This window comes from Sturnus vulgaris, chromosome 3 (assembly GCF_052056855.1).
Source record: "Sturnus vulgaris isolate bStuVul1 chromosome 3, bStuVul1.hap1, whole genome shotgun sequence".
Classification (NCBI taxonomy): Eukaryota; Metazoa; Chordata; class Aves; order Passeriformes; family Sturnidae; genus Sturnus; species Sturnus vulgaris.
In genome coordinates this window covers 69,463,945-69,476,143 of record NC_142245.1, presented here as the reverse complement: position 1 = coordinate 69,476,143, position 12,199 = coordinate 69,463,945, and the positions used below count along the sequence as shown (strand labels likewise).

The 12,199-nt window shown below is 40.1% G+C and overlaps 1 protein-coding gene across 4 annotated transcripts in view; it reads right to left on the bottom strand.

The window, feature by feature from the left end:
* Positions 1 to 12,199, bottom strand: part of FYN (FYN proto-oncogene, Src family tyrosine kinase) — a 137,925-nt gene that overhangs the window by 22,097 nt on the left and 103,629 nt on the right. For 2 of the 4 annotated variants that reach the window (XM_014879272.2, XM_088161900.1), the window contains 3 exons: positions 8,497 to 8,646; positions 6,006 to 6,170; positions 1,653 to 1,832 (listed from right to left, as the gene is read on the bottom strand). In XM_014879272.2, coding sequence (XP_014734758.1) covers positions 1,653 to 1,832; positions 6,006 to 6,170; positions 8,497 to 8,646 — 495 coding nt within the window. Of the gene's footprint in view, positions 1 to 1,652; positions 1,833 to 5,392; positions 5,549 to 6,005; positions 6,171 to 8,496; positions 8,647 to 12,199 lie in introns of all 4 variants that reach the window. The other 2 variants (XM_088161901.1, XM_014879274.2) reach the window with 2 other exon arrangements.

Here is a 12,199-nt window from a genome sequence, read left to right as displayed (position 1 = left end):
ACCCCATAATATCTTCAAATTCTCCTATTGCACTCACTTCACTCTTTAAGTTGGCTTGCAGAAGAATGTGCTGCTAGTACAAGAGTTGCAGGGAAAGGAAAAAGGATTGTTTTAAATTTTCATGACCATTACTGAGAAAGTTGATCTTTCTTAACTTTTCCAGTGCTCTTTAAAACTACATGCCTGCTGCTCTCTAAAGGCCTCAGCTAACTCAAAGGAGCAGCTCAGTTCCAAGCCACACAAGTTATGGAAGAAGTCAGATCCCAGCTCAACCTGCTCCAAAAGAAAGGTCAGCCCACAGCCTGGTGAGCCCAAGGGGGATAGCATTTTCAAAGGCTATTTTTCCTCAGAGATTGGTAGTGCTTCTCCTCCATGTAACCCAGAACTAAATACAGCATGAACATCATTAATTTTAGAAGACAAAGAAGAGATGAAATGAAAGCAACGTTAGCAAAAGTTACAAGAACGTTGCTTTCCTGTGCAAGAGAAAACAAGAAAGTACCCTGTTGCTTTAAAAAAAGAGCCTAGGATGCTACAGCTTCTGTCCTAATCTTGTGTCTGAACAGAGAAGTGTAGCAGCCTCCTTTAAATAAGGTCAGAGAATTGGTTTAATAAATAAAGGAAAAAGACAGATGATTAAGCGTTTCTCCCTTGATAAATCGTCAGCCTCACGCTCAGATCCAAAGATGTAAAATGTTACAGTACAAACCAGTAAAGTAAGCCAAAATAAACCCCATACTTCAGAAGGGTTTTGAAAAGTCTTTATTTTTAAAGGGAAAAAGCATATGCTTGTCACTGAGACATGATTAAAGTGTGAGTTAGTCAGGGCTTGGATGCCTCTGAGGAGGGAGGTGGGCAAGCACCTGCCAGGAAAATAAAAGTCAACTCCAAATAGACTGAAAGAATGCACTTAAAATTTCAGAGAGTATCCTCCAATGTACAATGAAACTTCCCTGTGAGAACTTATGTTTCCTATTTGGTTCATTTGCTTTTCCAAAATAAGCAGATTTTTTGCTCTGCTCTCAGCACCCCTGCTGGAGATCTGATGGAGCAAAAAGTTTTCTTTTTCTCATTTTACTACACTGTTACCAGCTAAGTAGCTTAAGGAAGAGACAAGGGAGAAGGGGAAAGTGAGGAAAAAGAGGAGGGAAAGAATAATATGTGCAAATCATGTATTGATGGGGTGGTGATGATGATAATAGGGTGGACTGAAAGTGAAGTGTGATCTGAGAACGAGGTGCAGTGACAAGATTCAGGATTGGCTAAATGAAGAAACAGAAATCCTAGGCCAACAAGTAAACACTGAAAGAAGATGTCCTAAGAACTCTCTGATGATGGAAAAGCTAGGATCTTGGGAAGCAGCATGTAGTATCATCAAACCTAGAAAATGCATATCACTTGTCAGGGAAGTTTAGATGCTGATGCAGTTGCAATCACCAACTTCTTTCCCCCAGCTAGTACAGATTTTCTTTGTACATCAGGTTTTGGGCCCAGTTCATAGTGGAATTCATAATTCTCCTGAAGCCAGAGGTAACTCTAGCTTCCTGTTCCCTCTCTCCTTCCTTGCATGCACCCCACTGCACCTCCCTCTGTATCCCCAAGAAAAAACAATAAAGAAAAAATATTATCAAGCACAGCAGCTCTGGCTTCACCTTTACTCATGTACTCTGTGACAATATAGATAGGCTCTTCAGATACCACAGCATAAAGTTGGACCAATTTGTCATGTTTTAGCTTCTTCATGATTTGGGCTTCCTCTAAGAAGGATTCTGGAGACATGGTGCCAGGCTTCAGGGTCTTGATAGCCACTTTAGTATTTCCATTCCACGTACCTACAAGCACAGACACTTAGTTAGATTAAATATCTTCTGCTCCTTTTTCTGCCTGATGCTTAATGTAAGCAAAGAAAAAAATAGCAAGGACATTTAATATAAGATGTTTTAAAAAAGGTTTGGTTTCCCATGTTGCCTTATCATTATATTCCTCCCACACCTCCTTCATATTTTAGTCTTTGTCTGTTACACTGAAAAATAATACTCCCATTGGCACGGGGCACGATTGCTGTTGTCCTACTCAGACAAGGTTTCCAGTGATCTCCACAGAAGCCTTCTCTGAGTGAGAAATGTGAGACTGCTGAAACCCATCTTTGTGTATTCCCTTGCTAACAAGAAATTGCTACAGACAACAACACAGCTCCAGTCACAGATTTGGATAACAAAACTGGTTAAACCAGAACTTCTCATTTGCAACACATTTTAACATTATGGTTTTGTTCTGGGTCAGATGGAAAAAAAAAGAACCAACAAAACCAAAAAAACCTCCTGCAAAACAAATCCTGAATTGATTTCATTTTGGAAACACACTGAAATGTGTCTTTTTCCTTCACCTCCTTATCCCCAGGAACTGCTGACAGAAAATGAGGTGTTCCTGTCCACTTCAGTTTGCTCTATAGTCATGCTCAGCAGTGAAGTGGACAAGTTGCATTATTTTTTAGCCGTCACCTACCAAGCCTTCTGGAACACCCAAAAGCCTGCACAAGAACCTGGAGAGAGCTGGGCAAGGCTGACTCAGGGTATCCTGCAAGAGGTGGGGCTTCACCTGGGTATTTGCAAGGGGGAGGAGGAAGACTGGAAAGAAAGAAAACCCAGAAGACCTATTTATGTTAACAGTGGGGTTTTGGTTTGTTTTTTGTGTGGGAAGGAAAAGGAAGGAAAATTAAAATGGGCAGAAATACAACTTTTCCTACTGCCTTCTGGTTGTCCTTTGCCCATACTAGCCAGAACCCTGCTCCAAAGTCAGGGCTGACATGGCTTTGAATGTGATCTGCAGATAGGGAGCTACTGTGTGATAACACAGAACAACACTAAATTACTTCAGAAATTAATCACATTAAAATCGACTCCTCTGTAGTTAAGCATGAAGATAGCAGAAAGCCCACAAAGTACACAAAGGCTGTGTCATGAAAAAAGGTGATGTGTAAAATAACCCAGTTTGTTAAAAGTACCTGAACAATAACAGTGCTCAGCTGCTGCATGGGAACTGGTTAGGCCAAAATAACTTTATAATGAGCTTTTGCAACCTGCCAGAGTATAAAAGGAGCCATAAAATGGGTCCTTTTTGTGCAAATGCTCAGGTCCCAGGTCCACCTTGCCTGGCTGAGGATAGCAGAAGAGCAGTGGGGGAGCTGCTGCTCCTGTGCTGCTCCTCACCTTTAAAGGGCAATCCCAAATGTCTGGGGGGAGGCTTGAGGCACATATTAGTCAAAAGTGTGCAGTGCAAGTTTGGTTTTCATTATGCCTTGATTGCCTTCTGCCAGTTCAGTGCCAGGTATCACTCCACTGCCAGTGGAGTAACGCCTTGAGTTACCACCTCTGCTTACCCCAGCACACTTCAGAAGGACTCCCGAAGTCCTAATTTCTCCCAGTTCTTCAAACCAGAGCTGAAGCAAGGCTTTGCTCTAGTGGCATTCCTCTCTAAGTTGGGAAGGATGTGGTTTTGCCTCTAATTTCAAGCAGGGTGGCCAAAATCTTTTGTGATGGGTGACAGGGAGTGTGTTTTGTCTGGAGTCACTGAGGCTCCAGAACGGAGTGTGCCATCAGTCAGGGCCATTTTGCAGAGGTACCACAAATTATATGAACCAGGAATAAAACCAGAGTTTCATGGGCACCAGACCAGCATTAATAAAATAGGATCTCACCACGTGTGTTTATAGGATTACTTGTGTACTCTCTGTTTTAATAAAAATCCCAGGACTCGTTCTATTACCATGAAGTGTTTTCAGCAAGTCTGTCTTTAAATACTTTTATGAATTTCCCCAGTTTAAAAAAAGAAAATCAAACAAAAATGTTAACTTCTTCTCTCAACCCTGATTTCAGTTTAAATTCTTAAATTTTCTTGTTCTGTTTTGGTATATTTCTCTAATAGAAAAGTAGCATAGACTTCTCTCTGAATTCCTCCCATATGTAGTTAGTTACTACTTAATGTGTTTTTTATAAATTTTACTGTGTTAATCTACTCCAAGTTGGTAATGCTTCAGGGATGTTAACATGTCTTTTACTATAAATTAAGAAACATAATTTCATAATTGTAATAATAATTTTTGCATTTCTGACAGATACTTGGTACTAGTACTTGGCACTTTATTTCTCATAGCTGATTTTTTTTAACATTTGTTCCTTTAACTTGTTGTATTGGTTTAAGATCTATGGCACACAGAGCTGATCATTATATTAACATCAATTGGGAATTTGTGCATGCATTCAAGATGGAGAACAAGAAGGAGAAACTGCAATTATCTGGAAATGCCAATAGAAATGTAGGCAGCTTTCTTTGCAACAGGTCAACTGTAATTCTGTGAGGTTCTATAAATGTCTATATTTCTAGTCTATAAATTCTGTGTATCTCACAGACTTGCTGCTGTGCTCCTTGCTGTATTCCTGCAATGGGAAACAGCTGCAAGAACCCAGGAGAACCCGCTGGCTGTTTGGGCTGTACACATTTTTGTGTCACTGCAACAAAAGGAGTGGTCAAACTGCCCCCTCAAATTTCTATGAAGAAACAACATATAGTGATTCTTTATTTGAATTGGTAACTCTAGAGTCTATACAGAATGCAATTTGGCACAGAAATTGAGTCACATCTCATGAAATGGCCACTGTATTGTGTTTCAATGCTATGGCCATACTAAGATTTATGTAAATTGTGAATTGCTATTGTTTTGAACTCTTTAAAAGAACGAGGCTCATGATGGGTAAGTTAAGCTCGCACGTGTGCAGAAAACAATGTTAGTGGGTTTGGAAAAGGTCAATATTTCTGGGCTTCAAAGCGGGGGTTCAGCTGGGTCCACAAGTTTTGCCTCTGTTGTCCCTGGTCTCTATATTGAGTTCCTGGGTTCTACTGCAGATACAAATTTCAAAGAGACTTGAAGAAGTGGATGCATAGGAAAGCTACTTGACAATATCAGCTTGCTGACATTTGCCATTATTTTTAAACTGGGAGAGTGGATGGGAACATTTTCAGGGTCTGATTCCATCAGTGCTACAACACACGATGAAAGAAAAATTTCTACTTACCAGATTAATTTCTGGTTAGCCATTCTGCCTTACAGGTTTAGCATCATTCCTATTTTATTACCTAGCAATTGTGTAGTCACCCAAATAAACCCAATGCACTTAATGAATTTTAATGCCCTAACCTCTCATACCACTGTGTGCAAGTGAAAAGGAAGCTTCCCCATGGATTACTGTATTTATATTTGACTGTTTCAGGCAATATAAACTAACATTTCATACTATTCTGATCTTTTAGCTTTAAGATGTATACTTGAAATGTTTATTTCTGCCAAGAGGGCCTTAAAAGATCCATCCAAAGCAAAATATATTCTCTGCCTTACCACGCCACACTTCAGCGAAACACCCCTGACCAAGCTTCTGTTCCAGAAATAATGAATCACGTGCAACTTCCCATGCATCTTTAGCCAATCCAACAGTTTGTGGGGTATTATTCGTAGCAATCACAGTTAAGTTAAAACACAAACCATCAGCTTTCTCTATAGGAGAGGAAATTAATAAAAAAAACACACTTATAATCCAAAATTATGCATGCATTGAGAAAGATGGAAGGTGAGGGTCTCTCAGTGCTGCATTAAAGTTCATTTGCAAACACCGTTTTTTGGATTCTTTCTTAGCTTACAGAAAAAGGCTTCTTGGTATAGCCAAGAGATTACTATGTGAGCCTTGATTTATTATTAAGACAGTGGTAATTTGTCAAAATCAAGACCTTCCAAGGAAACATGGATTTTCAGTTTGTTTTTGCCATCAATTATAGTGAAAGTTGAAGATTAGAGAATTTCAAAGTCAAAGACATGATTTCAAAGACATTTTTCCTAGCAGTTTGAGCTTTACTAATTCTTTTTTTCTTGTAGGTCACAATGTCCTACATTTTCACCTTCCATCTTGTAATTCCCACACAGAGAGCTATTTTAGAGTAATTATTTTGCTCCATACCCATCCATACTTCCCCAAACTGCCCATTTCCCAGTCTCTTGATCAACTGTAGGGATTCTCGTGGAATTTCCCAGACATCTTTGGTTTTGACAGACAGATCAGTAAGCCTTGGCATTCCTTTATGACAGGGGACTACTAAGCGGCAGCAAAGACCTGCAGCTCTCTCTGATGGAGCCAGAAGTGAAGCCAACAGCAAAGGAGAGGAAAGAAAAAAAAGTGTGACATGAAACAAATACAGTAAGCATAAAAACAATGCTACTCACAACAGCTGTTAGTTGCATACCACAAAGCATCCTGGAAGATTAGGAATTGAACACTGAAACATATTCATTTGAGACAGAATGGGAAATATTTTAGTCTCTGCATGGCCTGAAATGGAAGGTGACCACATTGGCTTCTCTTGCAGACTCAGGATTTACCTCCTCCCACAATGCTGCATTAAGATAACCTCTTGGGTGACTGGTTTATTATGGTACAGTACAGCTTTTTCAAAATAATTTGCCAATTACAATCTGATCTGCTTCTGTACTGAGTAAAAGAAACACTGAGAAGATGAATTACTTCTTTTTCTGAAAAATCACATCCATGAAAATTTGGTGGACTTTTTGTAGCCTGGGAAAAGTCCTTTTCTATATCCTGCTCTGTAAAAAGGTGTCTTTGTAGGTGCCATGCAAGTCTGACATTTTTTGTAGAGCAAACCTTCATTAGCATATGCAGCCAGTCCTGCATTGTTTGAGGCAGGTTCATGATATTATCTCTTGTAAAGCTTTGCAGAAGACTGAACTGTGACAAAAGTCACATAAGATATTTTGGCAAGAGTAAAAACAATGATATATACATACATATGAAATACATATCCACAATATTGATGAGGAGTATACCACTCTGCATAAAGCAGACTACAATATAAAGCCTGCACAGAGACTTGCACCTTAAAGCAGGTGCAGCAGAAGAGAACAAGGTGAGGAAGTGCAATTGCACTTCAGACTCAAACATAATCTGTATTCTTCTGAGCAGAATTTCTTTCTATGCACGTGAATGGGTTGTTTCAGCATCATAAGGTGGGCAAATACTGTGAAGCTCCTTGCAACACCAAGCTCCACCCTATGAGCAAAACTGTGCATTGTGGCTCCCCCAGAATTCAGAGTGCAGAGCAGGCAGTGAAGAGGGAGCCCTCATGGTTTGGGGCTGGGATGGAATGAAGGCTCCTGTGTTCACCTGGGTCCTGGAAACTTCTGGAGTGCTGCACCATGCCTCCAGAGCTACCCTGCCTGGATCCTACCGATTATGCCTCTGTGTTGCACAGTAATGGTTGTTTCCAGATCTATTTTTTTCTGCATCCGTGCTTGGAAAATAAGCCACCCAAATAAGCTGACCACAGGAAACTAAAATTTGACATATACCAACTGGTACAGTGAGGTTGTAAATGATCTTCCTTATATGTGAGTTTTTATACCTCATTTAGCTTGAAGTAGAGTCACCAGAAACAACTAGAAATCCTCCCTGGCAGCATACACCCATTAGGAATTGGGTGGAGAAGACAGCCAGATGTCTAGTATGAATAGCATAAGAATACAGCAGACAGAATACAAAGAATACAGAAAAAATGCCCCACAGAGAAGTTGATTTCCCAAGTAAAAATTATGAAAAGTTTTTGAGCAGCAAGCATTTGGGGTAATCTGTTAATAATATTATGAAAAGATAAAGTAAAGGGGAAAAAAACCCCAAAGAGCAAATAATTCAAAATATAAATTTCTGCTTAAAAAATGACTATGCTGAGAAGCATGGCAATCTTCTGTATAAGGACCAATTGTCCTACGCAGAGGTCTGGGGGGCTTTGAAATTGCATTTGTTGTACACCAATTGCCAATGACAACAGGATGTACTTTTGGGTGGAATAGTGCATGCCACACTTTGTTCACAGGAATAATAAAAAAAAAGTTTGGTGGGTGGACACAAATAGTGTGCATAAAGAAACATGCATATTGCCTTATTTATTTAACATAATTTAAATGTTAATACCTTGCACATAGAACAAAAATTCAGTGGGAAAATATATGTAATGTATCTAATATATGCAAACCTTTTGGCCATTGTTTTAGGTGACTGAATTCCACAGTGCAATTCCTATTTGCTTTATTAGCAATAGTGTGCTGCAAAATGGCACATATGAGCACTCATTCACAGGGAATTCATGCCTAGAGGTGTGCAAGTCAAATTTGGTAATTCTGCTTGCTTAGAAGAGGGAGAGCTTTTAAAACCTTTAGCACAGTAAAGTGTCAGGTTTTAAAAGCTCTGCTGCTGTATCCGGTGAACGGCACTCAAAGACATTTGTAACTCTAATGGGAAAGGGATAACAGAAGATGCATTGCAACAAGCAAGAGTCATAGATCAAATGACTCTTTAGGGCATCTCACACATACATCAGCTCAGTAGCAAACACTTTTGTCTTAAAATACTTCAGAGTGCCATATATTATCTGAAAAATTACCTGAGTAATGCTGAACCAGCTGCTGAAGAGTTTCAAATTGTGCCCGAGTTGTGATATAATATCCACCATTGTCAAGTTTACGAATCTTATAATGTTTGACATGATCTCCTTTCATATCATCCCAGTCTCGGATAGACAGGGAATAGGCACCTGTTCCAAGCAAAGGAGAAATAAAACATTGTAATTAGCTTTTAGTCACAAAGATTTCTGTTTCCTAGTCAGTTGTTACAAAGTGAAAGAGAAATTGCTTCCAAAAAGCTCACTGTATCCTGAAAAAGAACAAATTAATCTAATACAATGAGATAAGTGTCAGAGAAATCCTGGGACGTTCATACCATGTCCCTTTCACAATGTTCTAGAAAAGATATCGGGACTTCTGTGTAAATGAAAACTCACATTTTAACATTTACTGCTCCGGGCTGTTAAATTGACTTTTCCTATTCCAAGTGTCAGGTTACACTGCAGATACTATACTTTATGTAAATGCCAGTGGGTGGTAAATATCAAGATTTTCACAGGAAGCTCTGGAGATAATGACTTTATATATGGGTAGTATTGTCACCTGAATGGATCCCAAACTTATTTACAAAAACAACCAAATAAGCACACCTTGGTCTTTGGAAGATAAAACTACACCAAAACTGAGCACCAGTAGGTCTGCAAGAACTTCATGTTTAACTTCCCAAATCCATATGGGGCTTTAGAGCTTACTAGTGTGATTCAGATGCCCTAACACAGGGATTAAGTGCCATGTGAGATGCCCCAGGACATGCTGCTTGGCAGTTTTCCCACAGGCTGTCGCATTTTTCCAGCCATGTGGATGCCCTGCAGGCATTTGAAGTGGCTCTGGATGCTCAGGCCAGGTAAAGGAACCTCAGTTGATGGGCTGGATTTAGTTTTAGGTGCAGTGGTGGCAGTGTGCAGGTGGGCTGGGAGCTCGATTTATATGCCCATACATAAGCCTGTGATGCTATGAGGGCAGCTGAGTCCCAGCCCGGTTTCCACGAGTGTTCTGGCACTGTGGTGTAATGCCAGCGTGGGCACTTGGTGTCTGCAGTCAGGGGTGGCTGAACAGAGCCTTGGCTTCCTGCTGACTGCAAAAACAGCTCGGCCACCTACGTGGGGACCTGCATGTTCAGGTGTCTTACCCTGGAGGACAGTGCTATTTTACATCCAGTGACACACTGGATAGTGTTCTCTACAGGGATTCTCTGCAGTGGTTCTCTACAGTGTCAAAAGCAAAGCCACATTTTACAGCGTAACACAGCATCTGAACAAAAACATGGCCCATTTCAAAGGCTGCAAAGAAAACAAGTCCTCACTCATGGCTCAGACAAATTTTGTGTTTACTCAAGGGAATTCAGGCATTAAAAGGAGAAGAGGAAACTGTCAGCTGCAGAGAGCTCAGGAAGGTCCTCCTTCTGGAGCCTCTGCTGCTGTCATTGGTAACCATGTCAGCTAAGGGCAGAAAAGGAAAACCACCAGCAAACAGTTTTGTATGACATGAAAGGTGGTCCCAGTGTAAGATATCTTCCTTGGATGTATCCCCAGGATACACACTAGCCAACAACAGGTTACACTGGTGGGTGGCTCATCCCTGAGGGAGATGCAGTGAGCAAAATGTCTCCACCCTGACTCCAAGGACTTCTCAAATTCCTTGTTGTTTGACCCCTATATAGGAGGAAAAGAGCCAGCACTTAAACCAGATGATTCTGGTTTATTTGAATGGGAGGCACCCTAAAAGGAGTGTCAGGGGTTGTTTTATGTTTCTTTTTTTTCCCTTTAAAAAAACCCATTATTTTACTTTCACGTGTTTATTTTGGTGGGGTTGGAGTTAGATGATCTTTAAGATCCCTTCCAACTCCAGCTTTGCTGTGATTCTATGATTTCTAAGTGCAGAAAAATACTGTTTGTTCAGGACAGTTTTCTGAAGAGGTTCTCCCCCTGAATCAGTACATTTCTCTCAACTAGGAGTTCAAAGCCTTTTTGGTGATTTGCAAGCACATCTTGTGCATGCTTTGTACCACCACTCTGGGCTGTACATTGTCAGCCTCCTTTCAGAATTTTCCAGGCACTCTTTTCCACCTCCACATTTTTGAGTTTTGATCCACTGGCAGCAGCTGTATTTTCTTTAGTCACGCTCCCTGCATATCTGGTCACTACTTTAGATTCTTTAGGAAAATGTAAACAATCTGTAGCTCCAGGTCTGCAATCAGAGCTGTGTGGGTGGTCCTCTGTGGACCCCCACTGACCTCAGATCAGTCAGGACTGAAGCTTTAGTTCAAACCTGGACATAAACAAGAACTAAGATGTATTTCATTATTCATTTATTTAGGCTGTTAGTTATCGATACTATCCATTATTATCTGATGGCAAATTTAAGTACAAGAGATAAATAATAAAAATTTGGGATAGAAATAAGACATTACAATATATCATACTAATGGTTTTTTTTTAAAAGCCAAACAACTAAAACCAGACAGTCTTGAAAGGTGGAGATTGAAACCAGGTGAATGATTATACAGACAAGAACTGATGAAGTACCTGGGTAGTCAGGCTTGAAAAAATGAAAAGCCAGCTCCGTATGATTTATTTTGAAAGTAAGAAGAGAAGGCAACCGTGATCAAGGGAGGTTAAATTAATACTGAAATCATCCCTAATGATACTTCTAACATGATCCTGATTAATTTTACTATTGTTATTATTTCAAACAGAAGGGACAATTCTAGGTCATAAAACAATTCCTGCCTTAAGCCTTAAGATGACTAGTTGAGGTAGGGCATTTTGAGAAGACTTATGGCAGAACACATCATTTGAGCCCACCCAATTGATTTTTTCTCTCTCTTGAGCAACAAGCTCTCTGTTTTCTTCTAACAACATACTCAAACACCACAAGGATGAGAAGAGAAATAGGCATTTTTTACAAAAATGGTTGTTTTTTCCTATTGCTTTGATGCAAACTCTGCTTGAAGATGTAGAGAGCCTGAAGTTCAAATGCAGAGAAATTAAATTAATTGCTGCCCTAAGTCTACCTGTGATGAATTACTGCATTTCCCCAATGCTTTTGTGTCTCACAAGAGATTAGAAAAACTCCTGACTTAGCTAAGTAAACAGTGCTGCAAAACATATCCCCTATCACTGTGTAAAAACTGGGGAAACCAGACTAAACTGATGATGTGGTTTAGAGAAACAGTGTTGTGTTTGTTTTTAGGATCCATAGCTGCATACATGAGCGAGTTTTTAAACTTGGCACAGAGTGGGATGAAGTCCTGCTCCTCACACATATCAGAGCAACTGTTGGTGAAAAAAAACAGGTGGAGGCTATTTGCAGAAAAAGAGCAAGTTAGAGCCTGTCTCACTCCTGGTGAGAGTGCCTCACTGCTATGGGAAGCATGGTGAAGCTGTAGGGTGAAAAGAAATTGTCTGCCTGGAACAACAGCAAGTCTATTCAGATTTTGCACCAAAAACAGTCTTCAGAGTTACATGCAGCAAAGGAAGAATCCAGTGACTGCAGCAGGGAATAATGCAAAACTTACAATTTTAGATGATTGAAAGCAGCATTTGAAGATAGGTCAGGGAGAGGAGTGCAAGTATTGCTTCTCTTCTTTAAACTCCTTCACTAGCTGTGACATCTTGCATGCTAAGCCTAGCTGATAGTGTGCTCTGATCAAAGCACTGACAAGTTGGTGCTTTAATTATGTGA